Source organism: Peromyscus californicus, unplaced genomic scaffold, assembly GCF_007827085.1.
Source record: "Peromyscus californicus insignis strain IS unplaced genomic scaffold, ASM782708v3 Scaffold_17__1_contigs__length_78620276, whole genome shotgun sequence".
Lineage (NCBI taxonomy): Eukaryota > Metazoa > Chordata > Mammalia > Rodentia > Cricetidae > Peromyscus > Peromyscus californicus.
The window spans coordinates 63261193-63282966 of NW_026294469.1; the positions used below are offsets into that span (position 1 = coordinate 63261193).

A 21774-nucleotide genomic window follows, 5' to 3' on the forward strand; every position below is an offset into this window, starting at 1 on the left:
TTTGCATTTTCAGCAGGGGCGTCTGTGGATCTCCATCTACTCTTGGTTCTCTTAGAAAATGTTACTAGATGAGCTGGAATTACTTAAGAAGCTGCCATGGCTCCTGAAACACTGACTGTTTTTCCTTTCATTGCCATGGCCTCAGGTGGAGTACCTTTCAGATGGTTTTCTGGAGAAAAATAGGGATACGGTATATGAAGAACAGATCAACATCCTGAAGGCCAGCAAGGTAAAGAACACTGGGGATGGGGCTTGCAGAGTGACTCCATTGGGGAATGCCTGCTAAGTCATGTTAGAGTACTTGCACAGGGCCCTGGGTTCAATCCCCAGCACCATAAAAAAAAAAAATAGATATATGGGAACTGGGTGTGATATGTATGCCTGTTATTCTAGCACTCTGGAGGTAGAGGCAGGAGGATCACTGCAAGTTCAAGGCCAGCCTGATCTACATAGCAAGTTCTAGCTGGGGTTAAAGACTGAAGGAAAAGAATATATAAACTAACAAACCAGGGATGAGGTTTGCTGTTGTGAGCCCCACTGTGGAATACGGGAAAGTAGCGATGCGGAGCTTGTTGGTTACATCTGGTGGAGGGGAGAAAGCAAGAAGAAGGTATCTCTTTATTCCAAGAGAGGAAACTAGGAAAGACACCCCAAACGAAGCACGTGGGGGGGGGAGGGGTGTCAGACAGATGACAACCAGGAGGAGGCATAGGAGTGAGTTGTGGTGAAGGTTCAAGTCACTTGTTTTCCCTTCCCTGCTTGTATACATAAGACGATCTGAACCCCTCCAAGTCTAGTGTTGGTGACTTCTAAAGGGCACAGTCTGAATGTCATTGTATTAGTCAGGATTCCCAAGGGAAACAGGACTGATCGAATGGATATCTATGATACTAGCATGGCTCACATGACTGCCCTGACAATGCTGTCTCCCAAGAGAAAGTCCAAGCACCCAACAGTTGTTCGGTCCATGATGCTGGATGTCTCAGCTGGTCTTCAGTATATGTCAGAATCCCAAACAAGTAGGTTCTAATACTAGTGAAGGAATGGACTTTCCATCAACAGTGAGGGCAAGCAGGCAAAGACCAAGAGCTTCCTTCTGCCATGCCCTTCATAGAGGCTGCCACCAGAAGGTGTGGCCCAGATTTAAGGTGGATCTTCCCATGTCAAATGATCCAGTCATGAAAATCCCTCACGGGTGTGCTAGATGCTTGGGTTTAGTTAATTCCAGATGTAGTCAAGTTGACAGCCAAGAATAGCCATCACAGTAACAAAATGTGAGGTGTCAAGGGCATTTAAATCTACTTTGGAACGTTTATTATTTCCAAAAAACCCCATCTGCTTCTTTCTCATGAGCTGAGCAAAGAAATGCAGATAGTGTGTTCGTCTGCCCTCCTCACCACACACATTTAAACGTTGGCCTGTGAGTCACTACCCCAAACCACTGTTTGCATTCAGAGATGAGCAAAGCTACATTCTCATTGTCCCTGGATGAGCTGACAAAGATCTGCACAGGAAATCTGAAGGGAACCGAGACTCAGGGAGAGTCTGCAGTCAGGAGAGACTGAGATAACGTGAAGGGAAAGGGAGTCTGGAGGTGCCTGCAGCCAGGAGAGGCCAGTGCACCTGTATTCTAGCTGCTGATGTAGATGGTACTGCCAGCTGTAGATGATGTAGCCTTTCAGTAGGACCCGGGACGACTCTGCGGGATTTAGGAGCCTTTCTCCCAGGCTGTACGGCACCAAGCTCACTGCCGGGCCCTGATAACACTGGAGAGATGACAGGGGGATTTCTCTTTGTGATAAGCTTTAGAATTGTGGATGCAATAGAGAGAAATGATAGAATGAAGAAAGTACAGCCAGCAGCACTAACCCAGCTGCTTAAAGCCAGGTGAGCTCTTCTCCACCAGGGGCCTAAGATGGGATTTAGGGAGGGTTTGAGTCAGCAGCAGCCCATTGTTCTCATCTCAGAATATCCACGTCAGGGAACAAACCGCAGAGACCATTGGTTTGGTGTAAATGTGCATGGGTTTTTGGTGTTTGATGCCAGGTTAATGTCCTAGATCTCTAGTCCATGGTAGTTAGCAGGAGTTTCTCCATTTTTGACAAGAATGGGGATGGGGTGCAGGAAAGTATCCTGTAGTCACAACTGAAGAGAATGGTTTGTGTACCACTCCTACCCCATGTTGCATGGGATTCTGAGAGGTGGCCTGCAGGCATGGGAGCCTCTGTCATCTTTATGGACGTTCCTCCTTCGGGGGAACATAAGTGATGACTTAACGCAGTTTAGTTCTGCTACTGTCTTGATTTTGAGTGTCTTAGTTTGAGGAACTTAGGGATATCATAACCTAAAAGTGACTATTGCTGAGAAGAAAGTGTCTGCAAGGCAAGTATTTGTATTAGCTGAGCAGTTTTTGCCACTTAATTTTATTTAATAGCTTCATTGAATAGTTATGTAAATAGAAAGAAACATATCTAGACATATCTAGACAATCTCTGGGATCTTAGTCCAGTGAAAAATGCAGTTAGTACACACACGCAAGATGCAGAAAGGTATGTGCGGTTGTGACGCAGGAGTGTGAAGGTCAAGAAGAAAGTTCTCTAGAAGAGAGTGTAATGGGGGCCTCAATGTCAGCAGTTTGCTAGGAAGACCTGCAGAAGTTGGGTGTGGTTGTACATAGGGTAACAACTATTGAAGTGTAAGAATGCAAGACAAAGTCAGCAAAGAGCAGGTGTGTTGGGGAGCGTCTGGGAGAGAGCAGGTGCAAGCTTCCAAAGCTCCTCTCCCGGTGAACTCACACAAGCTGTGTGGAGTTCCTCCAGAGAAGCAAGAGCAACCATACTTGATTTACCAAAGCGTTTGCAATGGGTATTTACACGGGCATCCTCGTCTAGCATGAACTAATCTTCCAGACTCCCAGGAGAAAATCAGATACTCACCAAGGGATGATATTGTTTGCACAGTCAGACTTAGAAATAGTGAGCCAGTCATATTGGGGAATGGTGAAGACTCACCCGAAATCCAAGTGACCAGATGCTAACCAAGAGTCGGCCTGGAAAGCAGGCCTCGGGAAGAATGGTGCTTTTGCTCTTTTCCGCATGTGATGGTGTTTTTGGCTAAACATACTGGATTTTTATTAGAAATTTAGTCATAAAAATTCACATATCACAGAGCTATATACACATCCCCTCTCCTATTTCATGAACCACCTTTCAATGAATGCCTAGTCTGCATTATAGCACACTGGTACATCCTTTAAGGGTGAAATAATCACAATATGCATGCCTAGTCCCCTCTGATTTTGTACTCATTGTATCCTTCCATGTGCATACACACATGCTCTTCCTTTCTCAAATAACTCTCGGTAGTTTGCTATTATTTTATAAGTGAAACTGATAGTTCAGTGAGTATGTGCAACAGTTGTAGAGTTATTAAACAGAAGAGCAAAAAAGTCTGTCTGTGTTCTTAGAAAGTCAGACTCCCTTGTTTTGCCCCAACCCAACCATCACACTTCTAGATTTCTCTTCTGCCAGTCTAGTGACCGTGTTGCCTTCCCTACACCCCCAACTGGAACCTACAGACGAGCTTCCATAGATGCAGCTGCAGAGTAGAGAGAGGCCCTGTGCTCTCGGGCTCTGTCTGGTGCCCGGCACATCTGTCATTGTGAATATTTACATCCTTCGTCACCAAGCCACTCTGGGTTTCTGAAATGTTTCGCTGTGGTAGCAGTCCTCCGAGACGTAGGTTTCAAATGTATGCCAGCAATAGAATAAAATAGATCTAGAAACATAAAAGACCCTAGGACATCAGTCGAATAGTGTAATGCCTATTTTTTAAAGATAAATTTTAATCTCTAAACACAGCTAGTTCTCAAATCGTCGTGTAAATTTATAATTTTATCTCAAGTACTTTTATTTTATGAGAAACCATTGGCTTTTATCCTCTCTGTGGCGTACCTGATAAGAAATTATCACCTTGTCGGGAATAATTAAGTGGTGTGAAATAGAGGACTCCCAGCTGCCACCAGCCAGGGGGACCTCCCAGAACTCACACTTAGTGGGGATAAAGCAAAGCGGTGATAATGAGGAAGTGATTAGGGAAGCCTGTTACACTGTGAAGAGCTAGAATGGAGCTAATTGCCTTCTCACCCTTTACAGAGCTATAAATAGGGACACAGCAAAGAAATGCCGCTTAAAAGCATGGCATTAACACATTCGTTTCTTTTAGCATGAAGAATGGCAAGTTTTTCCTCCCAACTTTTGCTGCTTAAGAGAAGGAATGTCTTAGTGTATGCGGAGGCTGGGGGAGCAATCCTAAATAGGACAGTATTGTTCCTCTGAAGATGTTCTCCTATCTGCTGTGTCGGGGGACAACTATTGAGTTGGAAATTTATGTAAGTGTGAGGCAGGCAGCCTGGGCCACGGGTCTGGATGGACACAAGTGACACTATCTCTCCACTGAATGTCATCAGAGGAGTGACCTCAAGAACATTATGGTTCAGAGAGTCTGTCCAAAGTGCCTGCCCTGAGCCTGGCAGTCCCTGGGGTCCAGGCATAGCAGAGAAGCTCCTCCGACTGAGCCCCAGTGCTCCACTCAAAACAGTGTTTGTGCCTTGGGATTCTCTGAAGCAGAACCAATAAAGTGTGTGTGTGTGTGTGTGTGTGTGTGTGTGTGTGTGTGTGTGTGTGTGTGTGTGAGAAATATGTATACATAAAGAATTTGTAAAACAGTAACAAGTTTTCCCACTCTTGAGAGACTGAAAACCTGGTAGGTGATCAGCCCTTGAGGCTGGAGCCTCAGCAGCTGGAGGAGCCCCACAGTGGCTCTCTCACCAGGGTTGGTCCACAAGGTCAGGCGCCTCAGCAGTCCCAATCTGGGGCCACAACCCTGAAGGGTTCCTGCCACTACTCCTTAGTCGGCGATGGACCCTAGTACCAAAATCAGTGAGGACTCAGCAGCAACGGGGCAAATCTACTCAGTGGAGGAAAGACGGCCAAGTGAGCAAAAGGCCTTTTTATCTGGACTGCTACCAGAGAGCCTGTCCACATTTGGGGTGCATCTGTCCACATTTGGAGTACACCTGTCCACATTTGGAGTGCTTCTGCCCCCATCAGTTAAGGCGGTCAGAACAATTTCCCTACCCACGTGACTCAAATCTGTGGCAAGTTGACATTAAAACCCACCATCAGTTTGCTTTTAAGCTTCATTACTGTTAAGTGTGAACTTCTACGGTACTTTTTTGAGACCTCGCATTATGACACATGAGTTCCTTGGTGTGCTTGGCATCCCCTACCCTGGCTGTTGGAAAATGTGTCCGAGAATAGGCAGATTAGAACTTCAGTTGATAAACAGTGTTGCCTTCCCTTTTCCAAGGTGGAGCTGACTCTCTCAAAGCCCATTAAATATTTTTATTTAAACGTTGAAGGTTCACCCTCCTCCCACCCAAGTGTAGCATCAACCATGTGAAAGAACGGTTTGAAAAGAAAGTGCATTTATTTTTATGTTTGCAGCAGTTCTTTGAGGAAAAGCTCCTGATCAAACTGTTCAACTGAGTCCTCTTTCAGTATCACGTGTCTGTTTGAAAGGAAATCTCCATTAGAATCTTATGAGTGAATAGGTGTGGTTTCCAAGGAAACACTGTGCACACAGCTGTAATTGAAATTTTCTTAGACTGTCAATCTTTAAAAGGTGTTTTCATACCTCTCTTAATCCCTTTGCAAATAGATTTGCCTCGGGTCTTTAAAGTCTGTATCTAGGCTTGAATAGCAGAAAGTAGAGAAGCCGGTACCTATGGGGATATTTCACATAAATGGCAAACAGGATTAACAATGTGTTTGGTTTGTCTGAATATGTTACCGTGACTGCTGTTGAAGGAGGAGGGAGCGGGTTGTGGAAAAGCCTCAGAGGACACATCTCAGTGGCTGCCATAGGAAGAGTTGAACACTTCTGGCCAGCTTGCGTACAAAGCAGGTTTCTGAGCAGCTCTGACAGCGAACCTAGAGTTTCCCCTTTGCCCTGTCCAGTAGTGTAGCTATTTTGTCCTTTGAGTTCTTTATCAAGTTGTAATTTTTGTTGTGTTTTCGGGTTTGTTTCTATTTGGGGCATTCCCCAGTAAAGTTCCTATGTATCCCAACCCTCCTGGCAGATGGGTGGATAGGGGTCCTGCTGGTCATTTACTGCCTGGCTCTTGTTGTTGCCTACAATCCAGGGTTATATAAGGGTTCCTCTTAGTCTTTGAGTCTCATGACCAACCTAGATCTTTCTACATGACCACTGAGTCACTGAAACAAACCTGCACAGACGAAACCCACTTCTCCTTCCGGCATGCAATCTCAATAGCAGAGATCTGCAATTAAAACACAGCTTTGAAAACAAACCCCACATCCCTTAGATGAGTGGTGCCAGTGTAGCCTCACATCTCCCTTAGAGTGTTGGCATCTCTGTCTTTTGGTTTGGGGGGAAGCTTGAATGTGTTCAGGCACACCCGGTACAGCGTAAGTACTGTTCACCCCCTGTTTTGTTTTGTTCCCTTAAATATTCTATTACTCTTGGGATTGAAAATAAAAATCCTTCACCATCTGGTCCTTCTTGCTGCCCTCTCGAGCACACTGTGCCTGTGTACTGGCTTTGTGTTTTACTAGTTCCCAGGATGTACTGAGTTCCATCTCTGCACGTACTTCCCCATGAGACATGCTTTCTACCCATCACGTATCCCGTTTGCCCAAATATGGTACTGTGAGCATCAGGTGGGCCTGGGCTGTATAAAAAGCGGGACAAGCAGGCTAAAGGCAGCAAGCCAGGAAGCAGCATCCTTCCATGTCCGTCACTTTGGTTCCTGCCCCTTAATTTCTTGCCCCCCAGCTACTGCCCTGGCTACCCTTAATGATGGATTACAGTAAACTGATATTCTACCTGTGAGCCCAAATAAACGCTTTCCCCTCTGAATTGCCTTTGGTCATAACGCTTATCACAGCAACAACAGCAACAGAAAGCAAACAGGAAAACCCCCTGAGAGACCCCGTTCCTGGTTTCCTCGTCTCAGACTCTGATTTGGTCAGCCATGTCATTTCCTCATTTCCTTTAGGACATCTTCTTGTCTTTGTCCTTTCTACCCTGTGGGTAACTGCTAAGTGCTCACCTTCCATGCTAGACCGTGAACTCCTCAGTGTGTAAGAGGCTGCATTTGTTTGTGTTCACTTTTGTGTTACCAGCCCCTAGCACAACATGGGTTGAATATCTGGGAACTGGAAAGGATTGGTTTCTTTTCTATGATAGCACATAGAATTTAATACCTAGTAAAAGTAACACTACTATGATAGTGGCACAGATATATTCCTCAGACAATCAGCTAGGTCCTTTCTCCTCTAAAAAGACATATTTATGACTTTGAAATGCCATATGTTGGCAAGGAGAAGGAAAATCCATTGCAAAGATGCAGAATTGCCAACTGTTGGCAGATGAAACTTAAAATAATCTATAATTATGTCACTGAAGGACCGTCAAAGCCACCTGCTTGACAACATTGTCCTCATTATCCTTAGTAGGGACTGGAGCCCCTTTATTGTCTATTATGTAAATATTTTGGTTCTGCATATTTTGAATATTTCCAGGCCCTGGACCAGGATGTGGAGTGTCATATTCCCTAGTGCTAATTGTCACCAGTCTATTAACAGACATGAAGTAGCCAGAAGAATATACTTGGCTGTTCACGAGAGATGGTCTTTGGTCTTACATTATTGGTTTATACTTTTATTTATTCATTTTACTTTTGTGATGCTTGCACTCAAACACAGGGCCTCCCATGTGCTACACAAACACTCTATGTCTAAAGCCCCCCAGGCCAGATTAGTTGGTGCTTTTAGACTTCCTAGGCCAGTGAACTGTAAAGATGATTGGCACACAAACCACTATGCTAAAAAACTGAAAGTTAAGGTGCTTCTCATGGCTGGTTCTATGAGAAAGGGAAGGTATGAAGAAGAGCAAACAGGCATGCTGATTGTAATACACGCACATGCACACAGTGTACAGTTTTGTTGCTTATAACCTACAGTTGCTTTTAAGTTCGCATTATAAAACACTTATATGTAACCCTGTCTCGAAAACAAACAACAACAACAACAAAAAACACTTATACATAAGTACTCTTGACTCTAAAATTGACTTTAAATCATAAACTTATAATACTTAGGGTAAACTAGTTGTTTATATCCTTTGTTTTAGTTTAAAATCCTTGGTATAAGAGACAAGCCTTGAGTGCTGGTTTTGAACATTAGTCATCACAACCTTGCACCTGCAGGTCGGTACACCTGTGTTGATCGCCTCAGGAGTTCGTGCATATGACCAGGCCTAACAATTGGTGAAAATTGGCACTTTTCTTTTCAGAATTTATACCTGTTTTTATTATTGTGTAAAGAACACCAGAGATTATCACATGGGATTGGGGAATTCTTGCTGTGCAGTGTCTACACCTCCCCGTGCAGTAGACACATACCAACTTCCGGCCAGTGGTCTTACGCCACTCTGGGTATGGTTGAGTTACAAGAAGCCTTCAAGGGATGAGATGGTCACTGACCTGTTACATGCCCCAATCACCTAGGCTTGCCACTCAGCATAATTAGCTAACAGGGTTGTAGAGCCTGCTTTTGAGTGAGCTGTCACCTGATTCCAACACCCAAGCTCAGCTCTCATGTGCCACCAGCACCATCTTGCTGCTTTGCGTGGATACTGTCACGTATTCATGTACTCATGGCTTTATTGTCAGGTGTCTGACTACCAGGAGCTGAGATGAGCTATATCCCTCTGCAGATTATAATGCAATGTCCAGGCATACTGCCCAATCTTCACAGGCTTCTAGGACTGTGTCGTAGTTCATACTGAATGTCAACTTGATAGAATCTAGAATTACCAAGCAGACAAGCTCCTGGGCTTGCCTGTGAAGGATTCTCTTGATTAGCTTAGTCTCTGGGCATGCCAGCAAGGGCTTATCTTGATTAGGTTAATTGAGGTGGGGAGACCCGTGCTTACCAGGCTTGTATCCTTGGACTGGATAAAAAGGAGTAGCAGCGTTTGTCACTGTGCTGCTTGACTGTAAATGTAACGTGACCACCTACCTCAAGCTCCTCCCTCTGTGGCTTCCCTGCCATGGTGGACTAAACCCTTCAACTGTGAACCTGAATGAATGCTTTCTCGTGGAGTTGCATTGTCCGGGTATTTTATCATAGCAACAGGAAAAGTAGCAAATGCAGACTCTTTGAAAACACAACACAGGCATGTGAAGTACTAACGGAGTGTGCTGTTGAATTGTTTTGTGGGTTGTGGACCTGTCATATGATTTTGTCACTTCCTGAGCTGTTGACATGACACCCACATTTGCCATCTAAGTGCCTGGTGAATACTTGTTAACCTGAGACTGCTGTTGGGGAAGACCTGGGACAATTGTTGCAGAACGGGACCAGAGCATGAACTGCTGTCACTGTCGTGTAGGACCTGCAGCCTGATGCAAAGATGCCGTTGTGTCTTAAGGACAGAGCCTCCCCTCTTCACCTAAAGTTCCCTCTTTGAGTTCAGGAGATGTTGCTAGTGAGAGGACTATTTTGCAAGAACCCTAAGGAATCGAGCTCTGCCTGTGCACCCAGGGACCAGCTCGCCTCTAGTTTGGGCTCAGCCTTTGTCTGGTAGCCCTAGGGGGGCTTATGCCAGCTACTATGTTTAGTAGTAGGGGTAGGAACAAAGGTTGAAGCAGGGTCTGGTAGGTCCTATCCCCATGGATTCCTGTTGTCTCATATAGTTAATGACATTTAAATTCTATGCTAAATTAATTCTAAATATAATTTATATAGAATTATATTAAATTCTATATATATATGACTTCCTTGTCCTTGGTACATTAGGAGACTGTTCATTGCTGAGACAAAATACTGAGCAAGACAACTTGAGGGAGGAAAACTTTATTTTTGGCTCCCAGTTTTCAAGGTGTTAATCTATCATGGTAGACTTTAGTCCATCATGGTAGAATGAGACTTTCTCCTTCTTCTCTTTTATTCCATTCAGGCCCCAGCCTATGGGATGGAACTACCCACATTTGGGGGGGCAGGCTCTTCTCCCCTCAGTTAGTCTAAACTAGAGATTCCTCTGGACACACCTAAAACATGATTTCTTATTCCTCGAAGTGTTTTCTGTATCCAGTCACATTCACCACCAAGATTCATTATCACACTGAACATCTGAATTTTTATAATATCCCTTTGCCATGAGGATACTAATTGTACAAAATAACGAATTTCATTATGACTTCTTTATGCACATGCGTACTTTGATTATATTTACTCCCACTGCTCTCACCCCCTCTCCTCCTTTCCTTCCTTCCCCCAAAGAGTCACCTTCTACTTCAGTAGTAGGTCTTTTCTCTAGATCCCATGTGGGATATGAAACATGATGTGTCCACCTGCATTTTCAGAGTTTTTACTGGTTTTGTGTGTATAACCCAATCATAGAAGTAGATGATGCTTCAGTACTGCGCGTCTTCTGTGTGCTTACACGGGTGATCTCATATTGCCCTTCTTTCTGCGTTGGGAGCAGCAAGGGCACAGTGCGTTCAGCAGGAATCGGGCTCTAGGCCCGTCATAGGCCAAGATGGCTTCTATGTGCTATAGACTAGGCCTATGGGATACTCAATTAGGAGTGGGTAGAGCATGTTGGGAAAGAGGACAAGGGATGCAGGGCTGGTCCTGGGGAGACAGGCTTTAAGACGTGCGGAGAGAATGGAAGGTAGGATTTCTGAGGTAAGGTGAGCACAGTGAGCAAATGTGCAAGGATGGAATAGGAACGTGATGCTTGCCATCCTGAAGAGCAGGAGGGGCAGCTTGCTGGCTGTGCCAGCAGTATCAGATGTGCTAGCCCAGGACATCCAGACACCCAGGACATGCAGGGACTCATGCATTGAAGTGATCTTTAAGGGAAGAGAGTGCAGAGTGGATTAGGGGACCCTAGAGTCTGAGGCATTGCCCTTTAGCCCTTTTTCTATTGAGATTCAGTGTGCTGTGGTTGACAAAGGAGGCCTCCGTGTGATCACTTCCCTCCCCCGCTGTCAGGTGTGTATCGGAGACCTCATAGTGCTAGCCCAGCATTGATTTGCTCAGGGAATGAGGGCAGATGTGTCCTCATCAGGCTGAGAGTCTTGATGGACAAACTGTCGTTAGCATCTTGTCACCCTAACACAGGAACACACAACGGAGTCCTTGTAACAGTCTTCTATAGTAGGTACAGTCTTAACCCTGCTGTACTGATGGAAAACCCAGGACTCAGGGGAGCCAAATAACATTACAAGATCCGACAATAAGCGTTAGAAAATAATAACATTTAGACACAATTCTGTGAATGCCCATCTCTGCCTCCTAACACACCTTGAGGAACAGAAACGGTCTTTGTAAATAAATGTTTAATAACACTGTTGGGGAAAGCAACTTTTTCCAACCCTTTTAAAGACTGAGGTATCGCTCTCCACACACCATAAAACCCACCCTTTTGAAGTGTAAACCTCGGTGGTTTTTAGTAAGCTAGGCAAAAGCTTTCATTACTCAAAAATGAAAAACTGCACTCATTAGCTGCCACTCCTTTCCCTCTTGGACAACCAGGAGGGCACTTCCTATTGTCTAGACACTTCAACTAAACAGACTCACATCTCTGTGTTCTTTTATATTTAGCATAATGTTTTCAAAGCTCATCTGTGCTGTGTTGTAGCATGTGTGAGGACTTCGTTCCTTTATATTGTTGAATAATATTCCATCGTATTGATAGACCACTCTTCATTCATCACTTGGTGGTCATTTGAGTCATTATTACTTTGTAGCTTTGATGAATAATGTTGCTATGAACATGGGTGCACAAGGTTTTGTGTGGACGTGTATTTTCATTTCTCAGGAATATATATATATATGTATTATATATATATATATATGTATGTATATATTCGCTGTTTTGGAAGACTATAAATACATTAAACTCTAAGAGATCTCCTTTGCACCCTTCTTCCTACAATTGTATCTAGTTCCCACTAGTGGCTGACTTGTTCCACGATGACAAGGACTCTGCTCCTGCCACCAACACAGCGAAGACTCGATCATCTTCAAAGATCAACATTCGCTCTTCCAGACCCCCCTTGAAGGTCTCCAACAAGGAGCACAAGAAGTCCGTGGGCTACCAGGTCAGTCCTAGTCCCAGGCCTGTGACGTGTGCAGCAGGGCTGGCTTGGAAGGGACTGACAGAAGAAAGAAGGGGATAGAAGCAGGGTCCCACGGAAGGTCTCTAGATCGTGTGGGGAGGGAAGGTCCAACTGCAGTGCTCACTTTCTGTGTCTCCAAAGGGAAGGCCCTGGTAATCCACCTGCTTTTTTATTCCTCAGGATTTGCCGATTGGGGACATTTCATGCAAACCCCACCATTCCCTGCATGTTTGGATATGGGTGTTAGAACCGAATTCCCCATATTCAGGGATAGCAGGCCTCTAGCACACAGCAGGCATATCTCTCATCTCTTAGCACTCGTGTTTTGTCTTATTGTCATATTCATAACATCGTTATATTCATCTTATTAACAGTGGGAGTTAGGCACATTATGAAGTAGTCTCTCCCATTTATTTTGAAGATCTCTACTATGGAAGGACTCAGTGGTAGTCATAGCAAGTTATGAGTTTCAGCTAGAACCTAAACCCTGTCACTGAATGTCTTCCTGTGCCTCTCCTTCTGAATCAATCATAATAGTGATTTCTGCTGTAGTCACTGGAATGCTAGTGTAGAATAGTAAAAATAACCAAGGTCTGGTTTTGCCCCTGCAGTTCCGCACTTCCCTGAACCTGCTCATGGAGACCCTGAATGCCACAACGCCACACTACGTCCGATGCATCAAGCCCAATGATGAAAAGCTCCCCTTCCAGTAAGTGCCAGCTGGGTGTAGCCATACCAGCCTGCTCATCCTGCCTCGGGATCAGCGGGAACAGGGCAGGCTCAGCCTTGCTGAGCTCTACAGAGTCATATACTGACCAGTCAGTCACTTCCCAAGTGAGCTCTGTGCTGAGCCTCGCTAAGCATGCTGCTTGCTTACTCTCTTCCCTTCCTCCACACGTGTCAGACGTGATTGGGAATTCCTCTGCACCTGTACCTGTTGATGTGAAGGGGCTGGTGGGCAGAAAAGCATCCAGGGCCTGGGAGAGGAGAACCAGATGCCAGGTTCTCTGCAAGGCCTAGTGTACCCACCACCCCCACCACCCCTGAGGGTAGGAGGATGAGAAAGGGGGAAAACAGACCAGGACCAGAGTTGGCTGGTTCCAAGCTAATCTTTCACTCTCTTTGTCAGTTAATTATGATTTTACAATATCCTGGTTTTGAAAGAAATACAAGGAGATAATAAATGAGAATTACCAGTGAGAAATCATTACAATTTATATGGTTAAAATATGTTATTGTTGTTATTACTATTATATTATTATTATTATTATTATTATTATTATTATTATTATTATTAGCTTGGAAATAGCACAATCAGTAAAGTGTTTGCCTTGCAAGTGTGAGGACCTGAGTGTGATCCCCAGACCCACATCAAAGAGCCATGTGTAGTGAGTGGTGCATGCTTGTATTCGCAGTACTGGAGATGTGAGATGAGCGGATCCCTGGGGCTCCATGGCCAGCCAAGGTAGCCTGACCAGCAAGCCTCAGGCCAGTCGAAAGACCTACCTTAAAAAAAAAAAATGTGAATGCTACCTGAGGAATGACACCCAAGGTTGACTCATGTCCTCCACACACACTGCATGTATGTGTGTACCCCATTATACATATATAGCACTATATATGTTGACACAAACTATTGACATTATTCTAGAAGCAAAACTCACTATATCTTTCCTCCCATTCCTATTTCTGGTGTCTTCTCCTTAGCACTCATCACACGTGGGCCAGATCGTTTTTTGTCATGAAGGATTGTCCTGAACATGACAGCATGGTTAGGAGCATCACTGACCTCCACCTGACACATGCTAGTAGCATCTCCATCAGTGGGACAACCAACATTTTTACACATTACAAAAGGTTCCCCAGGGGGCAGAATGGCCCCATTAAGGGCCCTTGTCCTGTATATTTTTATAGCACTTCTCCTAAAAAGTATTCTCCCTCTACTTTTAGTCAAGAAATATGTCTCATTTCTTCTTCATTAGACACTTGGCTGTGACAGGTAGAATGGCATTAAGATATGCCCCCCTCCCCCCAGCTAAAGGACTTGCCTGTCACAAACAACTGCCACAGAAGTGACTGTCAACAACTCAATGAAAATAGTACAGGGGTAGGAATGACAAGATGTCTCAGCCAGTAAAAACACGTGCCCCAAACCTGAGGGCTTGAGTTCAAACCCTGAGAACCCACAGAGTGGAAGGAGAGAACTGACTTGAGAGAATACTATGAAGACAGAAAGGCGAGAAAGCAATGGCGTGACTTCCTCTCCCAGGGAGGAAGTGGCCCAGGTTGAGTGTCAGTCCAGATGCACCTGGTAGAGGACCTGATGAGATTGGCTGACTGATTGGTCTCAGGGTCTTGGTGGCTGAGTGGTGGCTGAAGGGATACTATGGAGCCTGACAATCAGTTGAAAGTGAATGGCCTGTGCCAAGTTGATAGAGTAGAAGTGACTGTAGAATCCAGAAGTGGAGCTGGGTGCTGCGGCAGTGGGCTTCTCCCTTTGCAGCCAGACAGCTCCAGGCTGTGCTGTTCCTGCGCTGTTTGGAAACAGGGAAGTGAAAACCTGGCTTTCCGCAGTGTAAACCAATGCCTGGTGGTTTTTTAATCAAATCAATGGTTAGGTGTTAGTTATCTTCCACCTTTAAGAGTAGAAGCTGGTTTTCCATTCCTCATCACTCCATAGTGAGGCAGGTGGAGTCTTTACTAGTGCAGAGATAAGATTAGAATGCTGCACAATCCGGGCTTCCCAGTTCCCTGGACAAGGAGGAGGATGCAGTGTCTTCCTTGTCCTGTCCTTGTGACTTTCTCTTGCAAGTCCTTTTTCCATCTGTGATTACTGTAGCAAATCTGAGAGCTGTGGTTGACAGATGTTCTCCACACCCACTAAATGAGTGAGGGAAATGAGACAAGAGGTCATGTCTTGCCTGAAGTGGTCCCAGCTGTCAGTGGGGAGCAGGGGCCCAGCTGCATTCCTCTCCAGCTGCGTTAGTCCACACAGGGACTGTGGTTGGGGTGCTGCTGCTGTCTGGGGTGTGGAAAAGCAGGCAGGAGACCACAGGTGGGATGCTGCTGCTGTCTAGGGTAGGGAAGAGCAGACAAGGGACCATAGGTGGCATTCTGTTGCTGTCTGGGGTAAGGAAGAGCAGGCAGGGGACCACAGGTGGGATGCTGCTGCTGTCTGGGATGAGGAAGAGCAGGTAGAAGACCACAGGTGGGTTGATGTGCTATCTAGGGTGTGGAAGAGCAGGTAGGGGACCACAGGTGGGATGCTGCTGCTGTCTAGGGTGGGGAAGAGCAGGTAGGGGACCACAGGTGGGATGATGCTGCTGTCTAGGGTGGGGAAGAGCAGGCAGGGGACCCCAGGTGGGATGCTGCTGTCTGGGATGAGGAAGAGCAGGCAGGAGACCACAGGTGGAATGATATGCTATCTGGGATGAGGAGAAGAAGAGGAGAAGGTAGGAGACCCCAGGTGGGATGCTGCTGCTGCTGTCTGGGGTGGGGAAGAGCAGGTAGGGAATATTTTTGCTGACCTCATCACAAAAGGAGATGTTAAGGCTAAGCTAAGAAATGGCTTGTTCTAGATAGTAACCTAGAGGACAGAGTTGTAGTGGATGGATATGGGCCCCTGGGACAAAAGTCCCACATTTATCTAACACTTTTTGAAAACTCCTGAGTATCCATTCTGACTGACTGCCTTAGAGGTAAGAGGAACAGAGCTTTCACCCTGAAGGCTTCCCCAGGATTAGGAGCAGCCCTCATATCCTAAGAGGCTTCTTCTGGGGCCAATCAAAGGCCAGATCCCAGAACTGTGCTACATATCAAAGTGGACAAAGACACCTATGGGAAAGGGTAGGTTCTAGTGAGGTGCTCAGTGTTTCCTTCTGTCTTCTAAGCCTCTTAGACTGCAGAGCTTTGGTCCTCATAAGAGGACACTAAGTTATCAAGTAACTGATCTCATCAAGACCACGTAAAATTCAAAATCCAACACTGAGTTGTCCCTTATGCACATAATGTCACTAGCGACCTGAAGCCCCCTCATTTAGAGCTGAAGTGAGCAGGAAGAGAGTTTGGAGAAGCCAGGTTGGGGTAAACAGCGTGAGGGAGATGCGGAAGTAGAAACAGGAACAGGCCTGAAGGAGAGTGTGGGTATCCTCAAACTTAGGACCTCCATGGAGTCAGAGCATGCCTGATATGCAGCAACAGCTTAGAGTCATCCGTCTCCAGGAAGATGCATGCCGAAGCTAGGCAAGCTCAGGACACCATTTGCCAGTATGATGACCCATGAGGGAGGCTCCTGTGGTAAGCAGCATGAGAAAATGGTATGGGCCAGCCAGGGGCCAGTCACACAAAGATAAGTGAACAGTCTGTCACAGAGAGACGGAGTGAAGGTGGCAGTCCCTAGGCCACCTTAACCTTGGAATCCAGAATCCAGATGGGCTGTGCAGCCGTAAAAGAGTACCTGGGTTGTCAGGGAGAGTGACAGATGGTATACCAGGGGTTTGTCCTGTGGGCTGATGTAGTTCACACCACTGTTCATCTACCGGGGTGACCCAGCTGCCTACAGCCTCACCGGGGTTTGGTCAAAGCCTCTCCAGTCCAAGGCTGTAAGCCTCGTGGGTCCTCAGACTTGTTCTTTCATCTCCAGAGTGCAAGAAACAGAAGAAGTATAGCCCCTGGCTTCAGCTGAGCCACTGACAGTTAGAAAGAAAGGGCGCGTACGTTCCTCATCACTTCTCTGAGTGGAACAGTAGTCTCAGATAATTCTAAAAAGTGACTAATTCTAGGTCAGCTTGGTTCTTAATACGACTTCTGGCTGTCCTTGTCTCCTGCTGTCTTTCCCTGGGATTCCCTCCAGCACCTGCTTCCCCACGGATCTTACAGCATGCCTTGCAGTGTGTACCACTGAGCCCTGTCCTCTTCTGTCCCCTCCTCCCATCACACACAGGCCCTTAGAAAGTCTGTGTGAAAATAAGAAATGCCCAGGGCAAGCTCTGGAGGAATGGACAGGAATGAGTCTGGGATGGTGGGCAGGACTCAGGGAGGCAAGTGGGCAAGGAAAGGGATGGGATTAAGAATGTGCACAGGGGCTGGAGAGATGGCTCAGAGGTTAAGAGCATCGGCTGCTCTTCCAGAGGTCCTGAGTTCAATTCCCAGCAACCACATGGTGGCTCACAACCATCTATAATGAGATCTGGTGCCCTCTTCTGGCATACAGACATACTATATACATAATAAATAAGTCTTAGAAAAAAAATGTGCACCATTTCAAGACTGCTGAAATGGCTCCTCCGCCCTTCAGTCTGTACTTTCCAGACCTTGTGTGTCCATCTGCAACCAGTGGCAGCAGGTGTCTCGTATGCTGCAGGAGAGGAGTACTTTCCTTCTCTCTTGTTCTTACCTACCAGCATCCCTTCATTGTGTGTCTTACTTGGCAGCTTCGACCCAAAGAGAGCCGTGCAGCAGCTCAGAGCCTGTGGAGTGTTGGAGACCATTCGGATCAGCGCAGCCGGCTACCCATCCAGGTAATGTCAGCAGTCAGGCCTTCCTCAGGCTGCTGTGGAGCATCGAACGTACTGCCCTGGCGAGCCATGGTATGTGCTGTCAGCCTCGGACAACTCCTCAACAAAAGCTCCTACACCCTGAAGACCCAAACAGGATGCTGACAGAGAGAATTTCAGCCTGGCTTGAAAACACGGAGTCAACAGGAACAGGCTTTGGGGAAGCATTTCAGATCAGCACGGTCTGGGTGGTGGGTTAGCTGAGTCACCAAACGGACTCCTCAGTCTTAGCCTTCATCTTTTCCTCCTTTGTACTGTGACAAAATGTGGTGGCATAATATTTATGGTCTTTACTATCTCAAGGATACAGTCCGGTGACATTACATGTAGCCATTCTTACCAGCCATCTCAAGAATTCCTTTAATCTTGCAAAACTAAAACTGTTCAAGACAGCCAGCTGTCTTAGTCCGTCTTCCACTACTGTAACAAAAGACCTGAAAGAACAAACCACTCCATGCAGACTAACCGCGTTTTCAAACGGCCTTGTCTTGGTCACAGTTTTAGTCTGAAAGCCCAAGGTTATGCAGGAAGGGTAAGAACATCACCCGATAAGAAGCAGCAGAGTAGCTGGAGCCCTGTAGTCCCTCCCATAATCAATTGGCCTAACAACTTTCCCATAATTCTGCTTAGCCCTGCCTTGCCTCAATCATTCCACCACCTCCCAACACTGCCATTCTGGGACCAAATTTCTAACACAGGAACCTTCATGGGGCAAACCTTATTGTACTATGGTCTAGCACTTCTATCCCTGTCCCCAGCCTGCAGCCACCCTGTCTACTTCTGTCTTTGACTAAAAGACATTAAGTCTTTCTACATATTGTCTTTGGATCAACTCTAGATGCTTCATCTTGTCGTAGAATATTATTTTAGGGTGTGTTAACTTTTGTTCATGCTGCATTTGTTTAACTCTGTGAAGCTGTGTTACTGGGCCTGTCTAAAACACCTGATGTCTAATAAAGAGCAGAACCACCAATAGTGAGTGAGGCAGGAGAAAGGATAGGTGGGGCTGGCAGGCAGAGAGAATATATAGAAGGAGAAATCTGGGAGAAAGAAGAAATAGCAAGAGGAGGAGGAGGACATTGGGCCAGCCACCCAGCTACACAGCAAGTCGCAGAGTAAGAAACAAAGAAAAGTATACAGGAATAGAAAGATAAAAGCCCAGAGGCAAAAAATAAATGAGATCATTTAAGTTAAGGAAAGCTGGCTAGAAATAAGCCAAGCTAAGGCCGGGCATGCCTAATTAAGAATAAGCTTCCATTAGTGATTTATTTGGGAGCTGGGGGGTAGGCCCCCAAAAAAGAAGAAACAACAACATCTAAGTGGAATTATGTGATACCTGTCCTCTTTGTGACGGGTTTATTTCATTATATCCTTAAGGTTCTGTGTTGACTGTAGCATGTGATAGAATTTGCTCTTTGAGGCTGGAGAGTGAGCCTTTATATGTGTGTTAGCACGTTCTATCTATCGTCTCACCTAGACAATAGGACCTTTTTAACATTCCCTGTGAAATCAAATCCACTGCAGAAAATGCAGCTTCTTTGAGTTAAGAATAACTCTCATGGAGACTAGGGAAATGTTCCTCGAGTACGCTAAGCTGAGTTCAGGTACCCAGCAGAAGTATTGTCAGTAACCCCATTGCTGGGGGAGAGGGGGCCACCAGAGACAGGGAAATCTCAGGAGCTCAATGGCAAAGCCACTCCAGCCGTTTGGTGAGGCCCCGGGTCAGAGAGCATGTCTCTAAGTGGAAGGAGAAAAGAAATACAGCGGGGAACAACCAAGGGAGGCACCCAGCGTTAACATCTGGCCCTCATGCGTATGTCCACACGCATGCACACACCTACATGAACAAACACACACACACACCCCACACACACACAAAATACATGACTCTCTTGATCTGACCTGTGTCATGGATGTGCCACAGAACTACGCTACTGTGCCTGGAGAAGCCACACCAAGACCGTGGCTCTCCTCTGGGCACTTGCCCAGAGACGGAGGGTGCGTGGTTACCGCACTAGCTCTTCCAAAGTCACGTTGTGCACTAGTAATGTTGCAGAAGCCAAATGCCTTGTACTGTCAACAAGGACGGGGCAGAGTGGTGTGGCAGCCCTGGAGCCTGCTCATCAGGATCCACTGCTCTGCAATCTCTCTCTTTGGAGGTAGAAGGAGCCAGCGTGGGGGTAGCCCAAGGCCTCCCTCCTCTCTGCACCTGGCACTTTCCCAGGCAGTGGAGGGACCAGTTTCATACACTGTGGTTAATTGCCCATAAACAGCTTAACCATAAACAATTCCCACATGTCAGGCCTGGAAGGGAAATTGCTGATAGAATCAGGAATTTGTACTTGACCTGGAAAGGGTGGGAATGGTTACTAATCTGCAGCATCCAGGCAGCTTTTCAAGGCCAAGAAGGTTTAGGCAATTGTTCAGGGTAATGCTGGAGCCATGTGAAAGGCTTTTCAACCACATCTTCCCTTTGAGAAACAAGAGGCAGTGTCCCGGGGGCCTGTCTCCTGTTTCGCTCTGAAGGTCAGAGCAGAAGCAGTTATAGACTCCACCTGCTTTCCAGTCTGTTCTTGCAGCATCTGGCATTGCCTTTTGATTGGCAACGTAGGGCTCAGGTCTGACATAAGCCATTTGGTTTCTCATCGCCTCTGCTGCCTTTCAGTGCCTGCCACAGCCCCTCGGTTCAGAACCTACGGTTTCATTCATTGGGAGAACTGGAGGAGGAGCTGAGTGCTCCCACGCTACATTTTTATGGGTGCTGCTCTCCTGGCTCTTGTATCTGCTGGGCTCCCAAGACATCACCTAACAAGAGGGCATCGTTAGTCCAGCCATGATTTGCCTGCTGGTTCTCAGAATTGTGTGTTGTGACCATTAGTGACAAGCAAACCAACTGAATGGACTGTGGCCAGATTCTCCTTGAAAAAAAAAAATTGGATTGGAATTGTAATAGGACAGTTTGTGGAAGAAAGGATGTTATGGCACGACCACATCTTTGTGTTATGAGCAGAAAAGACATACTGTAATTTAGCATGTTTCCCAGGGAGGCCCACAGAAGGACGTGGGCTGCTGAGTCACCAGCCAGCAACTGAGATGTTCTAGAATCAACACCCTTTGGCTTGAGCTGTGTTAGTTCCCAGCAGTGCTACTCAAGCCAGTCAAGTGTTACTTTTCAAACAAAGGCTTATCATCACACATAGCTGCCTGTGTAGGGGCGTAAGTATCTGGGGGCACATGAGAGAGACTTCTGGTTTTCTTTTTGTGAAATCCCTGTAAGTGTGTGACCTCAAGTCAGCGTTCTGAAATTCCCCCAAATTCTCCAGGCAACTGAAGAGGTTAATTTACAAATTGTATAAAAAGGGTTGGTGTTCCTGAGTGTTACCGTGCTTGCTTTGCAGGCATAAGGCCTTGGATTCAATCCCCAGCACCAACCACACACAGTGTACACACACACACACACACACACACACACACACACACACACACACACACACAAACTTGCATGCATGCACTAGAACTAAGTTATCCCAGGGCAAACTGTTTGGAGGTATTGTGTGAGAAGCTCGGGGAGATGGATGCTCAGCAACCACCATGCCTATGCTCTGCATAGCCTAGATGAGCAGACAAACTCATGTATGTGAATAGGATTGAGAAGTATGTATAGTAGGATTGTGTCAAGCTGTGAAGACACAGGGAAAGCATATGACAGTGAGACAGTCTAGGATAGATAGGACCAGTGGGAGAAGACACGTCTCAGTGAAAGGAACCACCTGTTTTACCAGTAACTTTCTCACTGAATTATTTTGTGGTAGGACAAGTGGCTTTCAGAAGATGTCACTCCAAAAGTGTCTCGTTGGACATCGGGAAAAGGACAATGTGCCTGACATGGTTAACTCGATACCCTCCCAGTCAGGGCTCTGTATCCACCTGCCACCTCTGAGCCACTGGCTGAGATGTCACACAGACTTGCTATGTGAAATCATAGAGACAGAGCAGGCCACT

The 21774-nt window shown here is 46.1% G+C and overlaps 1 protein-coding gene across 2 annotated transcripts in view; it reads left to right on the forward strand.

Moving 5' to 3' along the window:
• The window catches only part of Myo5b (myosin VB), a 291674-nt gene that overhangs the window by 203180 nt on the left and 66720 nt on the right, over positions 1-21774 (forward strand). For both annotated transcript variants that reach the window (XM_052742546.1, XM_052742545.1), the window contains exons 14-17: positions 146-229; positions 12044-12199; positions 12829-12926; positions 17650-17736. In XM_052742546.1, the coding sequence (XP_052598506.1) occupies positions 146-229; positions 12044-12199; positions 12829-12926; positions 17650-17736 (425 nt within the window). The remainder of the gene's footprint in view (positions 1-145; positions 230-12043; positions 12200-12828; positions 12927-17649; positions 17737-21774) is intronic.